At 40.9% G+C, this 21,922-nt stretch overlaps 1 protein-coding gene across 1 annotated transcript; it reads left to right on the top strand.

Moving 5' to 3' along the window:
- The first annotated feature begins 1,063 nt into the window (after positions 1–1,063).
- On the top strand, positions 1,064–11,992 carry MINAR2 (membrane integral NOTCH2 associated receptor 2). Its single transcript, XM_034073094.1, has 4 exons — positions 1,064–1,143; positions 2,305–2,683; positions 10,757–11,002; positions 11,813–11,992. Exons 1-4 carry the CDS (start codon positions 1,064–1,066, stop codon positions 11,990–11,992), a joined length of 885 nt encoding a protein of 294 aa, XP_033928985.1.
- Positions 11,993–21,922: the final 9,930 nt, after the last annotated feature.

Below are 21,922 nucleotides of genomic sequence, written 5' to 3'. Positions count from 1 at the left end.
ACGACATTAAGCTCTTCTGGTTAACCAACTGTTGATTCATTTGGTAAGTAACTCACAAAACTGACTGACTAGGCAAGATGTTAGCCAATAAACTTTTATGTGGGTAAATGTAAGGTTGTATTGCTATGAAAAATAGTTAAATTACTACTACAAGTTACTCAACTCGTAGCTAGCAGTCACAGAGTTGGAGAAAAATCAATGTCATTGGTTACTGTAGTCTGAAGTTATTAGCTCTATGAGAACAGCAGGAAAAAAAGCCAAAACCTGATGAATGTTGTTAGAAGAGAGGGCGTAACTTTTCCCATTTTTTGAGCTGTGGTATACCCTCAGTTTGATCATTGCATTCATATATGATTGCTGTGTTCTCATGAACAATTAAATGGAATTACACTGTAACATGTTAAAAAGGGCAAATAAATGAGCAAGGGAACAGACCAGGTGGCTTATGAAATGATACTGAAAAATTTGATCCTTCATATTGGAGACAAAGAGGCTGAGATGAGCACGGTCAGGATTTAAAAACCCCTGAAGGTGATGGATAAGATTTTATTCTTAAAAACCCGCAATACAACACAGGGGATCTTCAATACAACTAGTTATGGAAATTAATTTAAAACACATAAGAATAAGCCCTTTAGACAGATGGCCATAAAATTCTGAAGCTTGCATCCACAGGAGGTAGTATCAGAAGATTTGAAAAGCAATTAGACAAATTTATGGACAGCGAGTCCATAAATAGACAATTAAAAGGCCTGTGAAGAGACACTCTAGCACAAAAACCTGTGTGGCTTCTGGGGGAATAAAAGGAGAATGAACAGCAGAAAGTAGCCAGGTGTATGGAGTCTACCTAAACAGCATCTCTTACTGCCTTTCTCAGATCCTGTGCTTGGGGGGTTGTCTGACCTGGTGAGATGTTTTTTTATGTTCCTATGTCATGGCTAATGAACCAAAGCAGTGTTGTACATAAATTCACATAGATGCACACCACATCACATGTTACAGTAGCACAGAAGAATCCTGTATTCAGAAAGATGCTGGAAATGGTATATATGAGAAAGAAGGCATGGTTGGTTGTATATACTCAGCTACTTTAGAACACAAATTCTTACTGTCCAAGTTCTGCACATGGAAAATCATGTTATGGTAAGTCTAAATCAGGAACTTCATGGCAGAGCTTCATTACTCTGGCAGAGCTTCATTACTCTGGGAAGAAAGAATACCAAATGAAGCAACAGGTTCCCCAGAAGCATGCAAGTCTACCCAGAAACATGTTCACTACTGCCTCTTTTGAGGCTGTTCACAAATACTCTGAGTATATGCTTGAAAGTGAAAAGATTAATAATTCTTAACAAATATGCTGTAAAATATTTGCCAACCAATACATGCAACAAAAAATCATGAGCTTTCTAAGATGATAAGGTTTTAAATTATATGCATATGAAAGTATTCATTTAGTACATTAGGGTCTCACATGAGCAAAATTTTTAAAAATAGTTTCCTGGGTTTACTTTCTTTTTAAGTTTCAGCAATCTTCTGTAAGGAAAGTAGGTTGGTCTGATTCCCCAAGTACAAAATTAAATTTTTGCGATGCCCTCATTCTCAGCATTAATTGGATCCAAAATAGATTTTCCTGGGCTTTAAACAATGAGCTTTCAAAAACCTATTCTCTGTGGTAGTGTCATCAAAAATGAAATGTATCTAAAAAAAAAACAAAGTTTTGAAAAAGAAGGTTAAAATAAATATAGGGATGCTGGTTTTGCTGGTTTAAGCAACGGTCATGATGAGAAGGAGAATCTCATTAGATGAAAGTCAAAAGATCTTAAGACTTACAAAATTGTGATGAAAATATCAAATCTCAACATAAAATAATAAAAGTACAGGGACTCAGACTATACCATTCAAGCCAGCAAAATCAATTCCCTGAAAACTTCTGTAATCAATTACTTGAAACAATCTAATATTTCCCAGGGTCAAGAAGAATTTACTGTGAAAGAAACCCCTGAACCTAACAAAGTGTATGTCATAGCTGTCATGGTAAATGGTACCAATCCAGACAGCACAATGGAGCCTCTTAGCACTGCCACAGAACAGGATGACTTGCTTTGGGCTGGGAGCTGCTCCTAATTTTCTGGGGAAAAAGCTCACTTTGAAGTATTGTAAGCTTGGCATTTTTGGCAGGTCACTTGAGGAAGTGCTGGTATGCATTTAAGTGTCTCATGCATCTACTCACTGGTACTCTGTTAGCTTTAATGAACACATACGTATCTATCAAAAATGGACCTTGAACTTGAAAACTTTTGCTAGGCACTTACAAAAACATGTCCTGTCTGCTCTGCTGCTTCTAAACAATCTTTTATCTTTGGTAGATGATATAAGTGAGTCTGACACCAAACAGGGGTCAGATACAGTTTCAGGAAACTGTCGTATCCTTCTTCACATCATTAATAATAGAAAGAGTGTGCACAGCCAGGAAGCAGAAGCTGGGGCTGTTTTCGTTATTACTCTACAGGACAGAAATATGGACTTCTCTGTTTTGCCAAACAACAATCATCCCGACAAATTCCTGCAACTGGAGGTGAAGTCTTTAGCAAAAAACTCTGCCTTTCTACAAGCCAGCCTGGCAAAATTCCCAGAAGCACCTTTACCTGGAGTGCAGCAGTGGCACAACAGGGTCTATTTACAGGTAAGGTCTAAAAAAAGTTAGCATTTTTCCTGGTTTTTCTCTTTTTGGGGATCAGGAGACAAATGAGTTTGAGACTTCAGATGTGGATTCAGGTTCCTGCATCTCTGAATCTGCATCACTAATATATCAGCAAGTTTTCTCATTGACTTCAGTGAGGATCAGGCTCCAAGAGAAGAGTTATTCTCTTCAGGGCAGTGTGCTGACTTTATTTCAGTATGTTAGGCTTTCTGCATCTCATTGTAATGTTTTCACAGCATTTCCCAGAAAGTCTACGAATGTCAAATACTGATTAATTGTCCTAAAGGGGCAAATAGAATACTTTCTCTGAAGAAAAAAACCAGACCAACTTAAATCTGAAATTCAGGTCATATCCCTCAAAATCAACAAAAAGGCACATTAGAGATAGCATTACAGATTCTTCCTAGTGTCTTGCAAGCGTATCTATGTCTACAGAGCTCACCACAGCTTCCTCTTTATTTTGCCTTGTTTTTCCCATTCTACTTTGACCTTCCTGTCCTGACAGACAGCTGTTGACAGTGTGAAACACACTGACTGTGTTAATCCAGGTTATTATGCAGAGGTAGCAGCTGTTTCTTGGTAAAAAAGTAAATGTGCGCTGCCTAGTGGAGGCCCTGCAGCCAGCGGAGAAGTTCATGTCTGGATCAGCAGCAGTTCAGCTGCATCAGCTCACACCCCTCTGGGCCCCACTTGCTGCTCCACAGTGCTCCTTTCCTGCTGCCCGGGGAGCCCCTCTCCTTTCCCCACCCCTAGAATGAGCAAAAGCTCCTAGGTCTGGTTCTTGTCAACAGATGGAGAAGTACATAAGCAGTTGGGGAAGGGGGGGGTGGAGTATGGAGAAGGGCCTGCATCCTCAGTATCCTTATGGTTGGGGTCCACTTCTCCAGAAATGGAGCCTAAGGAACACAGACCTGCGAGGGGGAGGGGAGAAAGACCCTTAAGGTACCCCCGTCCCCTTCCCCCCCCCCTCCCCAGCTACTTTCATTTGCACTTCTCCCCTCAGACATTTCTCCCCATCCCCAAATCTCTTTGCTCCATCCCAGGGTCTGTTCCCGTCCTCACCCACACGCAAAAGTCCTCTGCCTCCTGACACCCGCTTCCATCACCCGCCCCACCTCAGCCGCTCCCGCCTACCTTCTCTAGCCTCTTCCCCACCCCAGAAACCCCTCTGCCTGCCCCAGTGCCTCCAGCCGCCTCTGCTGGTATTGTATAATCTTTTCTGGCAATTCCCCAAGGAGAGCTGGAAGCGGGGGGGACACATGGTCACCCGTTGTCTCCTATGCACAGGGCCCTAACCAAGGGAAGGAGCCTGCGGGGTCCAAACAATGGGGTATGGTGCAATGCTGGCTTCGCTCCCCACCCCACCTAAGCCCCTCTTTTGTGCAGGAGAGAAGCAGCCACACACAGAGCCTCCTCCGCAGCAGGGATCCTTCTCCCCATTGTTAAACAGCACTCACTGTCACCGAGCCAGGGCTGCAGAGCTGCAAGAGGATTAAAAATGTGTGGGGAGCCCTGTGCTTTTTCGGCTTTTGCTCTGCCTTTCACCACTAGCAAGAGGGTTTTCCTGGAATTCTGTTCCCAGCCGTGGGATGGCCATTTCAAAAAAAATGTCTCTGCTCACCATGTTTCCAGAAATACAGTTTGCGATGCAGTATGTTTTATAAATGTTAAACCTAGGACACAACCTATACTTTTAAGTGCAGTCACTGGCGAATTTAAGCTGTCCAGATAAAATTCATTGTGCCTTATTCTCTCTCCCTTATGAGCTTGCCTCCTTTTTTCCTTTTTGCTGACAGCCAAATAAAGGAAAAAGAACTGATGGGTTCCAGACATTAGAATAAACACCATGCACAGTGAAGAATTAATGGCACAGGAATAACGTTTTGCTTTAAGATGAGAAAGCTAATGGGGTTAAGAGTTAGTTAATTCAGAAACGGAAACGGGGGGGGGGGGGGGGGGGGGGGGAAGAGAGAGGAGAGGGGGAAGGGCGAGGGAGGAGAATTCATTTCAGAACATATGTGCATGACCTACAGACTCCCATAGTCATTAAGTGTTGAGAGCAGCCTAAATTCCCACTTCAGAAATCAATTTTGTTTTTAAGAAACTATTGCTACTCAGGGCTCCCCATGTAAAGTGACTTCTCAGTGGCGTGCTTGTGGTCTCTTCCAGACTTTCATTATGAGACCACTTAAATGCAAGTGCACTTAAGTGCTTATGATTTCTTCACCTATAAGATATTAAATTTATTTCCATTATGAAAAGCCACTGGACATAATGACAATTCCTATTGCTGACCAAAAAGTTGCTGCTTTTCCCACTCACTTTCCTCTTCGGTATCAGGCAAACTGAACAGCTTCCCTTCTTAATCTATATTTTCATCGTCTACTTTGAATAAAACAAACGATAAAGTAGTACAGGAATCTTAGTCCTTCCTTGTGAAAGGCAGCATAAAAAGCACAGACTGTTTCTCCTGCAGATGAGTAGCTAATGACCACTTTCTGATTGTCCTGAAAATCTCTGGTCCTACTGGACTATCTGCCCCACAATATGTTTTGACGCTCAGCATAGACCAGATGGTTAATCCCCTACATCCGCTTCTCATAGCCAGAGTGCATGACTCCCCTGTAGTCTACCTTGTCATTTTCTGCAGTTCTCAGGATTCTGTTTCCTGTTTATGTTTACCCTTTCTTCCCCTATTTCTGGAGGACTGCAGGAAGCATTTGGTTTTTGAACACCACGCTGTTCCTTGTCATGCTGCTCTTGCTCTGGAATTCACAACTGTGAACAAACTGTGGCCTGTGGGTGTTACAGTTACCACACTAATTAGTCCTAACCCCTCTTGGTTTCTCATCTGAGCTAATACCTGTGTCCTGCCTTGTTCCTCATTGTACCAGAACAAGAGGTAACTGAGCACAAGGTAGGTGCTCAGTTACAGTCACTTTTCTTATCCCCTGGTTCATATGTGCATTACATACTTCCACTCTTTCCCTTATTCTTGCCTAGACATCTGCAACTTGCCTCAATCAGACCCAGCTACAAGGTTGGCTGGAGCTTTGGTCTGACAACATGCAGAAGACAGATAAAACAGCTTGCTTTGGGTAAACAATTCGTTATGAGGACAGAAGTACTCTCAGTGCTGCACAAGTAAAATAGTCCATACGAATGCCTACATTAAATATTCTTGTCACTTTAGCTTAAGTGTTTATAGCCATCTAGTGGTCTCCCTCCTATCCATGTCAGGTGGCTCCCTGGAAGGTTGCTTTGATGCTACCTTACGTCTTTGCAAGCAGTTCTTATACCCTTCAGTTCAGTTACGCATTCATAAAACCATAGAATCCTACAACAGTTTGATTTCTAAGGGACCTTAAAGACCAACCCCCCTGCCATGGGCAGGGTCACATTACACTAGACCAAGTTCCTTAAAAACCCACCCAACCTGGCCATGAACACTGACAGGAATGGGGTAGCCACAACTTCTCTGGATAACCTGTGCCAGTTTCACCACCCTCACAGTAAAGAATTTCTTCTGAATATCTGAATATCTAATCTAAATCTTTCTTCTGTCAACTTAAAGCCATTCCCCCTTGTCCTGTCACTACATGCCTCTGTAAATAGCCACTCTCCGGATTTCTTGTAGACCCCTTCTAGGTGCTGGCAGGCTGCTCTAAGGTCTCACCTGACCCTTCTCCAGGCTGAAAAAGCTCAGCTCTCTCAGCCTGTCTTCATAGAAGAGGTGCTTTAGCCCTCTGACCAATCTTCCTGGGCTCCTCTGGACTTACTGTGGATTCCCAGGAATCCCTGACATGAGGTGTCTGCCCTGCTGTCTCTCAGATCCACTTACATATCTTCAGCTACTCCTTGCCTTTCTGACTACTATTCACATGAGATCAGATTTGTTTAGGAAATTCTAAAGAGCTAATAATTATTTATCCTGATAAATGACCTTTTTTTTATTGACCAGATACCTAGCAATACCTACACAGGGTATACTATCACAGTGATTCTTGGGTTACTACTTGGCAGCCTTTTGTCTGCCAGTTCTTTTTTCTGTCTTAGAAACAGGTCTCTATCAGAAAAATGCCCTTCCAAGTGCTGGGAGAGCTCTCCAGGATGTGTTACAAGGCTTCTACACAACAGAGGGTTATAATCTTAAGCAATTTACATGCAGATATAATAATCACCCTGCTATTCACTTTCATTAGGATTGATGAGGTTGTTACAAAACAAATCCTGCAGTATCTGGTGGCCCTAAGTTTCTTAAAGACTCCCTTCATTAAAATGTTAAGGCATAGCTGCCCGCTGCCAGCATTTGTCAGTTTCACTGGGTACCTCCCTCTGCAGCAGCTCAAGAACATGGCTGGCCATGGGACACATGAAACTAGCTCTTCTTGGGAGGGAGTAAAGACAAATTTTACTTCCAGGAAGTAAATTTCCTTAATTGTTTAGGTGTCTCTTTGATCTCTTCTTGGAGGTAGATAGGCTTGAGTCCAAGGCCTAACCTTAACTGCTGATGTCCTAATTTTGGTGGGTGATTAGCTTAATGTCACTATCACAGACTGAGGAGAGAACAGTTAGACAACCAGATTGTTTCAGTGTTAACAACAACAACAACTGAACAACAAGGAACGAAAGGATAAAGTGAAGGAAAATTAGATAAAAGTGTTTCCTAGCAATATAGATTATGTTATAATTTTATTTTTTTTAATTTATATAAAGTGTAATGTACTTGTATATGTTATGTGTATTATGAAATAATCAGCAAGAAAAACATGTGGAGTAAGCACATCTTGACCCAGGGATGGAACTGGGACTAACATTGACTGTCTATAGGTCTTCAGGCTTTTTTACAGAATCCTTTATTTGTACATGCCAGCTCTCTGGGTCTGTTGAAGAGGGACAAACTGTTCTCAGTGAAACATGAGTTCATAGAATCATAGAATGGTTTGGGTTGGAAGGGACCTTAAAGATCATCCAGTTCCAAACTATAACAGCTTTCATGTTCATGAGCTATATGTACATTAAACACAGTTATGTTTGCAGAGTTGAGCATTTTTCATCCTGTTAAATGAGTATTTCATCAACACATTTCATCTACAGTTTCTTAGAGTTCTTCATAACTATTGCTGCTAGGAGTATTTGCTTTTCCCTTCTTCCATTCAGCAAATAGTAACATAAATTGCCTCTGATTTGATGTGTTCCAACCTTATTCACCCTGCCTTCTTAGACACAGTGTATACCATATAAATTCTGTAATGCATATGTATACCTAGATTTACAATACTTCCCTCTTTCTTTGAATATTTGTTTCGTGAATCAGAATCAAAACATAGAAGTATGTAACAATTGTTGGGAGATGTGTTAAATCTTAAAAGAAAAAGTACGATTTCTTTTAGAACTACTAGCAGGTACATTTTTATTATCTAACCTTCTGTTTCTCTGCATCTCTAAGTGCATATGCTTCATGCAATTTTCCTCATCTTTCTCTGTACAATTTATTGGACCTAAGCCTTTTTGTGTTTTTGTTTGTTGTTTTTGTTGGTTTGGGTATTTTTTGTATGTACTTCAGACTTCTGTGTTTCCTTTCCCCAAACTAGTGTCTAGGATGTCTGTCCTGTGAAACTACAGAAGTTTCATAACTAACCATTTGCCTCCACTTGAGTGTATTTTCTTGATTAGCCTGGCACTTCAAAGTCTGTTTTCTAAAACTTCTGTAAATTATCTCCTACCCCAAATTCCAGTCCAGTTTTCATGTTAAAACCCTGTTGTTCCCCCCATCACCCCTCTCCCCACTCCCCATATTCTACTATTTTCATGCCTGTGCAAAGGAAGGTACTACAGGCAGAAGGGGCAAAAAGTTTTGCCACAAAGCACTCTCTTTATGAACAAATTTTGCCTCATGCCATCTATTCCAAGATTTGGAGCATTTTATTTAAAACAGCTTTAGAAATTACTGTCAAGCTGCATTCTTTTCACAACATCTTAGCCTAGGGAGACCAAATATCCCCTGGTGAGACAGTTCACGTTCTTCAACAAAATGTTCTCCAAGTTCAACTATCTAGCAAGCCTGAGGGAAGCATCATTGAGGTCAATGACAAATTTTAAATAAATTAAAATAAAATAAATAAAATAAAATATAAAATGCAGCCAGAAAGAAATTACATAAAAACACCAGCTCAGCTGAAATCTGGCCAGTACAACCCAGAGGGCTTCAGTGCCAGCTGTAACTGCAATGCAAAGACTATTATTGCCAGGAGATATGTTAATCCTAAGGAATGACTTATGGAAATTATGAACTAATAGACTGGAAGGGCACTGTGGATCCACCCACCTACTAATGATAATTACTGATGGGAAACATGCTTAGTCACTTGTGCACAATTTCACGATAAGAATGCTAGCATGATGCTTACTCCTAATGTTTCTTAGACAAAGGCTGTTGTTATAATTTCTTCACCTTTCCTTTCTGAAGGAAACCAGTCCTCTCACTTCCTTCTACACCTGCCTGACCCAGACCGACTCACACGTCTGTGTGTGATCACAGGCACTGAGGCATAAAGTAGGTGATGACATGTAGCAGCTGGCTTCCACAGAAAGTGGCTTCACCAACCCATGAAGAAGGCAAAAATTACTCAAGCAGAACAAGACAACAGTTTGCTATCAGCTTAGGGACTTGCACTGGGTGATGTGAAATACAAGCTGCACTCAGAGCCCATGTGTGGGAGGAGGTAAGATCGCAAGGACTGGAAGGAGAAGCAGAATGTGCCTGTGGCAGCAGCAAGCGCTTTGTCTGCTGAAGTCCATCCAGCCCATGGCACCTTAACAGCTGGAATTCTTGATATAAATGAAATATCCTCAGAAAGACATCCTTTCATAGAAGAAAGTTTCTCAGGTCCCAGCCTCTTATTTGTCTGTTCATTATGTGCACTCACTTATTGTGTGATTAGCAATTTCTAAGGGTGGGAGAGGGCTGGGGTGTTCAGGGACACCGGGTGAAGCAAAGGCTTCCCTTTTCTCAATATAAAATTCCTAAGGACAAAGCTGAGAATGGGAAAGCAGGATTTGCTAATGAAGAAAGCTGAATTTGCTCTGTGATGGCTCTGTAGAAACAGTCCTGAGACACAGGAGAGGTGTTAATGCAAGGCAAGGGCTCTGCTCTAAGTAGGTCTCTCTGGAATGTGACACACCACCAGGAAACCAGAAACAGGTTAATTTAAAGTCTCAGGGACAGAAGGTTGTGGTGAACCAAAATGTTGAACAGCTTGACTTGGAAAGTCTGCTTGCATTCCCCTGTGCAATAACAGATCAAAAAATAGGGTGATTAATATCTTACTGGCTTCTGAGGAGGCTCTTAATGCTGTGTTAAGCAGCAACTTGTGAGTTCTCCAGAAAAGTGATTCCACTAGGGTTGTTCATCCTCCTCCCTTGCCACGCTCTTGTTCTAAATTGTCCAATTTAACAATTGTTGTCACTGGGAGACTGCTCAGATATTTAATTACCTTTGAGCTCTGACAGTGCCCAAATTAAGAATTCTCCCTCAGTTGAATGAAGGTCCTCTAACACCCTGACACAGGTCTACCATTCAATAGCATGAACAGAACTGCAATCACACCCCTGCTGTCAAAGGTGCAGATCCAGCCAAGGAAGCCACTTTCACACTATGATCCGTGTGGCTCATTCTGCTTTGTCCTTACAACCCTCTTTCTGCACCATATACCCATGGGTTCCAACAGAATTACATCTTCTACCTCAATGCTCCGTAGCACTGTTTTGCTAAAGCAGAGGCTTTCTTTCAGCAGGCATTATAACATCAGTTTGCATTTGCAAAAGAGCTTAATGTTCAGACTGTACCCGTGTGCTTTCCCCAGAAGGAAGAAATCTGCCTGGAGTGAACAGTCAGGCTCCCTTACTGCATTGTAGATGTTTGCCAGAATGAGAAAAATTGTTGCATGTGTAATTTTGATTCTGTTGTATTACAAATGATAATTCTGGAAGGGGGACTGTGTTGTAATTAAATGAAGATGAAAGCCAACTTCTGGTCAAAATTGTGCCTTACAGAGAGAAAAACCAAATGTCACTAAGTTGCCGGGCTTAGACTCAAACAGGGTCAGTAAAGAAATGATAGACAAAGCCCTCGGGAAACACATTACACCCGTCACCCTGAAATGCACTATCAAAAGCAACCCCTTGTATAGTGATATCCAGGTGGATGATGAATTGGAGGAGAAGAAAAAGGCCCCTTCCTGGACTGTGCAAGACTATGACAGACACTCACTGCACTCTAACTTGGCCAGCCAAATAAAGGTAACTCACTTTTGCCCTCTGTTTAAAAAAAGCAAATTGCTATGTGGGGTGTGCATGAACCCACTGTGAAACCCCCTTGGTTCTTTTGGTGAGATTCCAGAAGTAAATATGGATGTATTTTCTGCTACAAACATAACACCAACATGAGTGTGATCAAGAAAAGATATCTATGTATCTGGCTAGACTCCAGGAATTGCAGTTTTGCAGAACATGACCTCTGTGGCCAGAGAAAATCTTAATCTGCAACACTCCACAAGTCAGCTTCCCCGTTAGTATAGGGAAGGGCTCCAAATGAGACACTTAGCCACTATATAGTCACTTCAACAACTGTTCATAACATCATTCTGTTATCAAATACGGTGCATTTTCCAAGCCTTATCCACACTATTCAGGACCCTGTCTGCCTGTGGGTAGGCACAAATCCCTTTTAGGGTTACTATAGTAAGCATTTTTTCTGCTGTTCCCTTTTTTTTTTGGAAAGGGACTCAGATCTGTGTTTATAGATCATCTCTTCTTGTGAAGACTACATGGTTTCTTTGGGATTTTTTAATCACAAGTCAAAGGCGGGTGTCCTACATTTGGTTTCTGGCTGAAAAGTGTGGTTTTCATTCTCCCTAGTGGAAAATTTGCAGCATCTGGCAACGTATGTTCATAGCACAACCTATGTTAGTGAAAGTTTTTTGCATTTGTGTTGTGATGCCTTAAATTCATTAATCATTGTCTGATGATAGCCAAAATACTTCTGACTATGTCCTAATGACTTTATGTGCAAAAACAGGAGCTGAGTTAATTTTCTGGTTTTTCTTTTAGGAAAATCCTAACGATCTACAATTCTGGATGGGGGATATTTATACTCCTGGGTATGATACCTTGATAAAAAAGAAAGAGAGAGAAAAAAAGCGTTCCAAATGTTGCCGAATCATCCTGCTCTTGGTATTAGCTGTTTGCATCCTAATTGCCACAATCACACTCAGCATTTTACTTACTTAGTACAGCCAAATAACATTGATGAGAGTGTTTTCAATAAATATTTTTTATTAAGGTATTCTCCTCCCTTGTTTTATTTTTTTTGCCACAATTGCTCTTTGTTTGACATCACTAGTTTACAGTGTTCCTATGCAGCATAAGGAATTGATCCTGGAAAGAGACAAATACTCTTGAGCACAGCAGCATGTCTTCTTATGGGTATAATTAAAAAGAAAACTATTGATATTCTACTTTTCTTAGTGCATTCTTTGGACTAGTGATCTGCATCAGCATGTATGGTATGGTATATACTGTGTGTACAGATAGTCAGCTAAGTAATCATTCTAATAAACACCTACCATCCTGTTCATCTTTTTATGATAGCTAATATTGTAGCTATTATCATATAATCATAGAATGGTTAGGGTTGGAAAGGACCTTAAGATCATCTAGTTCCAATCCCACTGCCCTGGGCAGGGACACCACAGGCTAAACCATGTCCAACTTGCCCTAGAACACTGCCAGGAATGGAGCATTCACAATCTATCTGGACAACCTGTTCCAGTGCCTCACCACCCTCACAGTAAAGGACTTATTGGAATACAGAAAAGTATTATAAAGCAGCATTCAGGATGTCCCAGAGAATTCTAAAGCAAAAAATTACACATTACTTAGAGACAGAGTGCATTGCTGCAATGATGCAGCGCTTCTTAGTAAAAAGCTAGCCTAAATGCATAAATGCTTTCTTAAACCTTTTCAGAGAAAAAAAACAAAAGGCAGACCACTGAGCTTCTACCAAAATAATTGCCTGAGACCTGAGATTGTGTTTCTTCATGCCTGCATCATGGTCTTTGAACACATAGAATCTCTGTCAATCAAAAAAACAGAGCACCAATATTTTTTTAATCTGACATACCAAAAGCTCAAGCAAAATTGGTGGAGTAGTAGAGTATAAACTGGGATTGGGATACACCTTAAAAAGGTAAAAATTACATATCCGTTCTGTGAAAAAGGGCCTTTCTTTGTAAATGAAAAGACCAAAGGGAAATGTTCAGAGCATTCAGACAATTAAGTTCATAAATTCTGCATAACTTAGGAGAATGAAAACATGAGAAAAAATGGACAAAATAAAAAGTGAGTGAACAGATAACTTAAATTTTATTTCCTTTCTGAAAAATGCTCTGAAGTGTTGCAAACCCTTCATACTCTCTATATAAGGGAAAGGAGCTATGAACACTGTTGAGATGGGGATCTCCCTCACTGACACAAGAGAATCTCACAGATGTGCAAAAGCTGGGAAGTTGGGGTTATACCAGATCTACCTGTCTTCATTAAAAAGTGCTTTGGAGTAGGTCAGGAGTAGGATAAAGGTAGAGGGTATGCTTTGCCATGTCTGAATTGTAGCATGTGAACTACTTACAGCAGCTTTGCAGTGCTTAAGTCAGATCAGGATGGATTCAACTTCAAGTACAATGTGACAGTAAGATAAGTGTTTTTAATTCCTTCCTTCCTCACCTGGTCCATGTCTGAATCTCATTTGTGCCATAACTACTTGGACGTTAGCCTAGCTTGTACCGGTTCAAAGACCTAGGCTAAAACAGCTTACTGCTTTAATCCGGCAAGAAGCCAACAGCAAAACTGTAGCAGCATTTTAATGCATTGGCATAAAATTAGTATCTGTTACAAAACTGAACGCTGCTGTAAATGTACAGGGAAACTCAGTCTCCTGGTTTGCCACGGTTTCAGTATAGAGAGATGTTTGCTCTGAAAAATCAGGTCCATTCAGCTTATGAAAGTAAGAACCTGGGAACATTTTACAAAACTAATAGCTGACATTATGAAGCAATTATTCACATTAAAACAACAATACTTAACTGCTTTTTCCACCCTAAGTACATTTGCTTTAAATGCATTGCATACAATGCAGAGTCGTATTTTTGTAAATTACTGAGGCCTGCAGGCAGGAAGCCTGAAAGTAAAGGGCTCTGTAATTTCCAGGAAAACAGCCAATAACGCAAGTTTCTTAATTGCATTGCTCTCTGAGGGCCTAGCAGTAGGGATAAAACCGTTTTCTCCACAAGCCCATTACTGGCCATTTCAGCCTGGTTTCACCGCTGTCATCTAGCGGAGAGTCAGAAAAGAGGAAAAACGCCTCAGGCACAGAGGTGCCGGTTTGAAGTAATTTGAATTACATATATATATATATATATATATATATATATATATATATTCTTTTTTTTTCCTTCTGGGGGGTGGTTCTTGGTGTTTTATTTTCCGCTCGCGCCCTTGCGATGCGGGTTCCTTTGCTGACACCTCGTGGCAGAGAGCGATGGGCGGGCGGGCAAGCTCCGCTTGTGCAGACTGGTCTGTGCTGACGCTAGTGTGGGAGACGGGAGGGAGGTAACCGTGGATTGAACGGTCTCTGCGGGAGCGTCTGCGAGACCTGGAAGAGGCCCGGGCCGGGACCTGCTGGGGCGGGCTTCAGTGGGCGTTCGTGGGGGTGGCCCTTGTGTGCCTAAATGCGAGCTGCGTACTACGGTTCGAGAAAATAAATAACAATTGAATGCTTTGAGGGGGATAAAAAACAAACCAAACCACAACAACAAAAACCAAAGCAAAAAAAAAAACCCCACACTAAACAAACAAAATGAAAAATTAAAACTATCAGACTGAGAAACAAAGACCTCTCTTCAAGACAGAGTGTGAAGCCTTGGGATCTTTCATACCATGTTCTTAGTCTAAAAACAATTGATCAGGCATTGGAACAGGCTTCCAGGGGAAGTGGTGGAATCACGGTCACTGGGAGTATTCAAAAAATACTCCTTGTAGACGAGGCCCTCGGTGACATGGTTTAGTGGTAGTCTTGGCAGTCCTGGGGTAATGGTTGGACTTCATGGTCTAAAGGCCTTTTCCAGCCTGGTTGATTCTATGATTCTGATTAAGGAGACACCCTTTCTTTAACTACTTGATGAATGAGTTCACATGTGTTGTACAAGAGCAATTGAAATTTGGGGTTCATAAGACTGCTTTGTGATGCCTTTTTCACACTGAGGATTTTTTTTTTTTCCATGGGTTGTTTTTTTTTTTTCTGGGGGGGAGTGTTTTGATTTTTTTGTTTGTTTTTCAAACTTATTAGTGACATGAACTTGATGAAATTTGACGTGGTGATGATGGTATCCTGGGCTGCATCGAAAGGAGCATGACCTCAAAGGGTCAAAGGAGATAATTCTTCCTCTCTACTCCTCTCTTGTGAGACCCCACTTGGAGTACTGTGTGCAGTTCTGGTGTCCCCAGCTGTCAGAGCTGTTGAAGCAAGTCCAGAGGAGGTCATGAGGATGATCAGGTGGCTGGAGCACCTGAAAAATTGGGATTGTTCATCCTGGAGAAGAGAAGGCTGTGTGGAGACCTCATAGCAGCATATCTGAAAGGGGCCTACAAGAATGCTGGAGAGGGACTCTTATCAGGGACTGTAGTGACACGACAAGGAGCAATGGATTCAAACTTAAACAGTGGAGATTTAGGTTAGGTATAAGGAAGAAATTCTTTACTGTGAGGGTGATGAGGCACTGGAACAGGCTGCCCCAGGAAGCTGCAGCTGCCTCATCACTTGGTAGTGTTCAAGTCCAGGATGGGCAGGGCCTTGAGCAACCTGGTCTAGTGGAAGGTGTCCCTGGCCAAGGCAGTGGGGTTGGAACTACATCATCTTAAGATCCCTTCCAACCCAAACTATTCTATGATTGTATAAGTGTCTGGATTGATTAACACTATCACTTAGAGAAACAAGACTGTAGATTTCAGACAACAGAATGAGGAAGAAAAGTCATCACAGAATGTTTATGAACTAGGATAAGTGTGAGAGTTGGGAGAACAGAATCTTTAGTGTATGCAAAAAGTGCCTTTAAAACTGCAAGAATACAACAACTCTACTAGGTAATGGCATTAAAATGGGACATAAGCATTTCCCACCCACCTGTTTTTCCCCTCCCGGGAAAGTAATCTCAGAGATCCACATTCATTGGTCTCTTCCTGGCCTGAGAGAAATGTGTATGTATACACTTGACCTCAGTAGGATTTAAGCCTATATATACACACACTAGAAGCTTTATCTCATGGACAAAGGATACAGATCCAGAGCACATACATGGATTTACAGGTCTGCTGTGACCCTACCTGTACCTGTAACCTGATTACTTGCATTGCATGGGAATGCATTAATAAATACAGAAGAGACTCTTGTGCCTGTGAGCTTCTGTTTATATTAAAAAGCTTTCTTAGTTCCAACTCCATCTCCTATGACATTGGTTAAGACTCAAGCTGCTGCTACATGCTCTCAGGGTATCTAGATGACACGCCGTTGTTCAATTTGTTTCTCTGCAGCCTGGCAGCACTGTAAACTCAGAATTGTAAGACAAGTTTCATGAGTCTGTGCCCATTTCCAGTCTGTTGGCTGGAAGAACAATAGAAATAGCTTAGAGAAAAATAAATCCCTTTGTGGAATACTTGTCTGTAAGTCTATGAATCTAAATTGCAAAAGATTTAACTTGCAATATTCAGGGTTTGTGAAACATTCTTTCCTCTTCCTCTCCCTCTTCCTCTTTTCCCTTTCCCCTTCCTCCCCTCCTATTTTTATTTAAGTTCCCTAAGGCTGGGATTTACGTTTCTGACATGTCCAACTGCAAACAGCAATGGGTGATGGTGGCAGCTGTCCACATAACTTCCCAAACACAAACACATTCCAGGCAGATCTTTGCTGGAGTGCAGATGTAGTTCATGTTTGAACTGAGGTGGAGTATGAGGGCACATGTTGTTTAGGTAAAAAGCTTTTGACCAGATCCTCCAGATCAGTGTGACACTTACTTCTTTCTTTTGTAGCGGCTTCTCAGTGGATTTCTCCCTGGGAGCTGTGAGTCTGGTCAGCACTGGTGGTGCATCCTGACAGGCAACCCTCTTCCAGGCAGAGGGACTTGTCAGGATTTTCTTGTTGTGGAGGCTGACTTTGTGAATCTCTGTAGCTGGACATGCTTTGCAATGACCCTGATACTGCTTTAATGCTGACCCCAACACACTGAAACTGAGAGTCAGAATATTCAGTTATGAATTACATATTGTTAAGGGATTTCTTTCCTCACCAGACCTAACATAAGTCATCTGGTTTTGGAAAATAAACGCTGGACACTCTATCCTCTGATATGTGACATTCTATTAAGGCAATCCAGCAACAGAACTCCTGTACACAGTTATATTTTCAATGTATTATTAAAACAAGCTGACAGGCAGTTCTTGTGTTACATTCAGAGAGTAGAATAGTTAATTCATAGCAGTATAACATGCTGTATTTTCAGGAGAACATGCAAATCCTCAGCTGATGTGCATTAGTTTTTCCACCCACATATTTAGCTTTACAGACAACCCAGCACACTTCAGACAACACAGACAAACAGCCTTCCCAAAGAGGGCTTGCTTCCCTCTGGGGTTTCCTCTGTGCTGATTGTGTTCTTCTTGGAAATACTCCAAAAGGCTACTTTCAGCTCAAAAATCAGTTTGCTGCAGCTGCTGCAGTAAATTGAAACTCTTGTAGCTGTAAGTGGATTCATCTGTGTGTATTCTTGTTGCTTGTGGTAACCTTAGTCTTGTTGGAGGAAGGAGTGTGGAGGTAAGGTGTTCTGACAGTACACAGGTGTACCACACACAGCACAAACATACTGGATGTCAGGTTTATTTGCTTCAAATTTGATATACTTCTGTTTATTAATACCAGTGGGTGTGTGGTACATGCAGTGTGTTTAGCCTTTAAAGCTTCTTCTTTCTAGGCACAACTGAAGACACATACAAATACAGGTGTGTGCTAAAGACGTATTTTGTGTTCAGCTGTTTGGGTCTCCCTCCTCTAAATTACTCAGTGCTTCCTCAGAAATGGAAGTTATAATGATCCTTAGTGAAGGTCTGAAAGGATGGCTTTGTTGTAGAAGATGCTTGCTTCTTTAATAAAACTGATTCCTCTTTTTCACACCCTCCCCTGCTTGTTTGGTTGGTTTGTTTTGTTTTCTGACCTGCAAGCACAGTAACCTTTTGAAAGTGCTTGGGATATAAGCCAATCTGGAGTTACAGATAAAGAAGTGAATAGTGTTCTATGTGTGGCTAACACTGTTAGTGGTAAATTGCTAAGAGAAAGAATTTGTGCCTTAGGAAAGTAGCTGTTATGGTAAAATAAGCACAGAGCCTTCAATTTTTAAATTTCCATTACTTCTCTTTCTTTTTAATGAACAATGTCATAAGCTCTGCCTTAGATGTATGAGAAGTAAGCTGAACCAAGTATATTAGTAAATTGGCATGTGAGTAATCTACGTAATTAGGAGTGCTGTTTCTTTTTTTGTTTACTTCCTTTTTAATAAATTTTCCTTTTATACATGACATTCAGAGTGCATGCCAGGATGCCCAGGAAGTTGTTTTCATAACTTGAGCAAAGCTGTTGTTAGATAAATCATCCTTCTACAGTATACTTACAGCATTCTTCTCAAGCTTCATTTCCGATGCAAAGTTAGCATCACTCTTACTGATGCATCCTGGCTGTATCTGAATATGACAACAGTGTGTTTTGTTACTTGCCAAGGTTCAAGGTTATGGAGCCAGCTTGCATCTAGTGCAAGTCAGTTTGTGTTCATGCTGCACATTGGCAGTATGCAAGCTTTGCAAGCACACAAGCTTCAAAAGAATTCACTCTATTTTTCAGCTCCTTCTGACACATCTTTTCAGAGAACTGTATTCACATCACAGGTGGTTCAGTATTCTCTAGAGACTGGCTTGCTACCTTGAACTACTTCAGTCAGTGTCTTCCCAGATGCAGGTAAGTACACCAACAGCTACAACAGAGAGACAATTGAAAGTTATCTACAGCTTTGTTTAAGGGCCAAAGACCTCAAAGGTGGTGATTATGCCTTTAAGTAGACTCAAAAATCAGATTCTGAAATATGATTCTCTCAGAGGAAGGATACAGGTGACCAAGTGCTTTTCAGCAATGGTCCAGAGCTGTTTTGAGGAGTGAGGAGCTGTGACTCCTCAGGAGTCAGTGTCTCTCTGGCTGTCACTAAACCCTTACCCAGCTCCCGCATGACTGAACCTCACTCCTGGGCAATTGTGGGAATTCATCATGAGCTGAGAGCTGCTTGTAATAGAAACACTGTTTTAAATACTGTCAAGGAAGCAGTACATGTTTGTGCATTTATTTATTTTCCTTACATTCTGTAAACAGGTGAATAATTTTGACTGGTTTTGAACATGTCACTTTTCATATGCATAATGCTAAAGCAAAAAAAATGTCATGCTACCAATTCCAGGAAAAGAAAATTAAGGAGTTCTGAGTAATTCAACATGGTGCTCATACCCTTTGTTCTGCTTTAATTATGCTGGCAGAATATGCCCAAAACCTTAATACTCACCCCCCTTTTTTTTTTCCCAGCAAGCAGCAGGAGACTGTTCCTCCTTGCAGACTATCTCTGCATTGTGAGGATCCGTCTTCGGAGTTCCAAAATAAAATAAAAATAAAATCTGAAGAATGTACAAGTGCTTTATAAAACTATAAATGCACAGCTGTAGCTGCTATGCATTATATTGAAGGAGTGGGTTCTAATTTACACCCACTTTCTTCCAGAAAAATCCTAACTTACCAAATGAGGCAATAAGCCATTGGAAATTACTTTTTTTGATGACATAACATGTATTTGTTTTCCACTTAGAATAACCTCTCCAACTATACCTAGAATCCTCAATGATAATTTATGTTAAAATAAAAGCGAAGTCTTAAGAAAACAGCTATTCTCTAGATAAAAGGAAACCAGGGTACATATGTGTGATCGCTGTTGCATTGTATAGTTTCCGTAAGTTCCCTAAATCCTTAAACTTTCCTTCAAAGTTTAATTTGATGGTTTTTTTGGTTTGTTGTTTTTTCTTGATATTGAAAGAACCAGGAAGAAGAATGCCAATCCTTAGAGTACTGATACTTAGTTTTATCCTTCCATTCTTTATATTAAAAAGAAAAAATGAACAAAATATTTTATCTTGGTTATTGTGATTTAAAACTTTTTCTTCATATGAAATTCACCCTGAGGAAACTTACTGCTAACAAAACCTGCAAATATAAACCCATTTTTTATAAATGCCATTATTTACTCCTAAGGTATCATGACAATGCACACCTCAAATAAAAATTTCAGACCCCTGAAACTTGTTAGTGGCTTTCCTTTTGAAGACTGCTGTTAAAGTATGGCCTAGATAAGGAAATGGCAGACAAGGAAGGTAGCTTTTTTGGAAGGAATTCACTGCTGTCAAGGTACCAGCAAATGCTTGCCAGAACTGAACACAAGCGCTTTTTATTGCATGGGCTCACATTGTGGTGTGTACAGCAGAAAATCACTTGCTCTTGCAGGGCTTTAGGGCCTCTGTATAGAAGCCTCAACAGAAATATCTGGAAAAAATTGTGTGAGTTCAGGAGCTTGTAGAAGTACTGTAGAACCCCGTGGAGAGGGAAGGAGAAGGTGAGGTCCCTTGAGCTTGGACAGAGTAGGTGAGACATCCTGAGCAGAACTAAGGTGGAGGGCATTTAAAATAAAAACATCAGTGCAGACTCCTTGCTTTCAATGTCAATTTTGGTAGAGAACCTGAAAAATCTGAATGGAGTCAAAGATTTCGTAGTAAGAATAGTATCTTGAATTCCTCTAGGTCTAATGGGATTTTTGAGTGACTGAACCCAAATATTTTTTGAGAAATGCTTATCTGAAGCACCTCAGTGTTTCAGGACTTATTTTTGTTGTTGTCAGCACCAAGCAGAGATGGGCTAAGCAGTGCCTCCTGTGCTCAAGAGAGGCCGCTGCCCAGGAGAGCTTTCCACTCTCCGCTGTTGTTATGTTTTTACATAAGAAGAAATTGGTGGGTTTGCCTCAGGTTATGCCCTCTAGGATACATTGTCTGGCAAACTATTATTTTATAAGCACCAAAGTATTGGTCCTGTTCTGTTCTCCTACAATGTTACTAACCTTGATATTTTGAGATGTCAGTTTTGCAGCTGCTTTCCAGCTCCCCAGACATCCCAAGATGAAGTTTTACAGTTTCATCTGACCTTAGCAACACCTAGATTTTCTAAGGGCTGTCTCTAATATTTTCCTGCCCTATTCTAAACTGAATTCTTATGTCTTTGGTGCTGTTACATTCTATGTTATCCACCAGTTCATAAATAACCTCTTCAGTGAAAATTAATGGAGAAGATAAATATGCTGACATTTAAAGGGAAAGAAAAATATAATTGAGTGCTCACATGCATCCCTTTTGGCCTGCTCAGCATCATCGCTTTCCTGACACATACTTTCTGTATGTCTAAAGGGTAAATTCTTGTTATCTGGTACCCGCTTTTGCATTGTTTTGGTCCCTGGATGCTTAATGACATTTTCATCCTCATCTTTTGTAATTTGGCTTATTTTTCACTTTGTGCATGCTTTCTTCCTTCTTTTAGATCAATAAAGAGTGAAAAATTAAGTGAGCTTTGTCTGCTATTGCACGTAACAGTGGGTACACTGGAAATGCAAATAGCAGAAATTTCTTTCTCTTAGCCCTGGCATAGTTGCTTCAAGGAACTGCTTCTTCACTTCCTTTATGCCCCAAAGGATTTTTGCTGGTGGTGCTCTGAGCTTATTCAAGCATGACAATTCATAGAATCATAGAATAGTTAGGGTTGGAAAGGACCTTAAGATCATCTAGTTCCAAACCCCTGCCATGGGGAGGGACACCTCACACTAAACCATATCACCCAAGGCTTCATCCAGCCTGGTCTTGAACACTGCCAGGGATGGAGCATTCACTACCTCCCTGGGCAATAACATATTACTCTGCTGGAAACAGGTGTCAGTGGTGGGCTCTCTTTTAAAGAAAAAAAAAAAAAAACCCAAAAAAACAACCAAAACCGAC

The sequence above is a fragment of the Melopsittacus undulatus genome, chromosome Z (assembly GCF_012275295.1).
Source record: "Melopsittacus undulatus isolate bMelUnd1 chromosome Z, bMelUnd1.mat.Z, whole genome shotgun sequence".
NCBI classification, from domain to species: Eukaryota; Metazoa; Chordata; class Aves; order Psittaciformes; family Psittaculidae; genus Melopsittacus; species Melopsittacus undulatus.
This window is presented reverse-complemented; position numbering and strand designations above follow the sequence as displayed.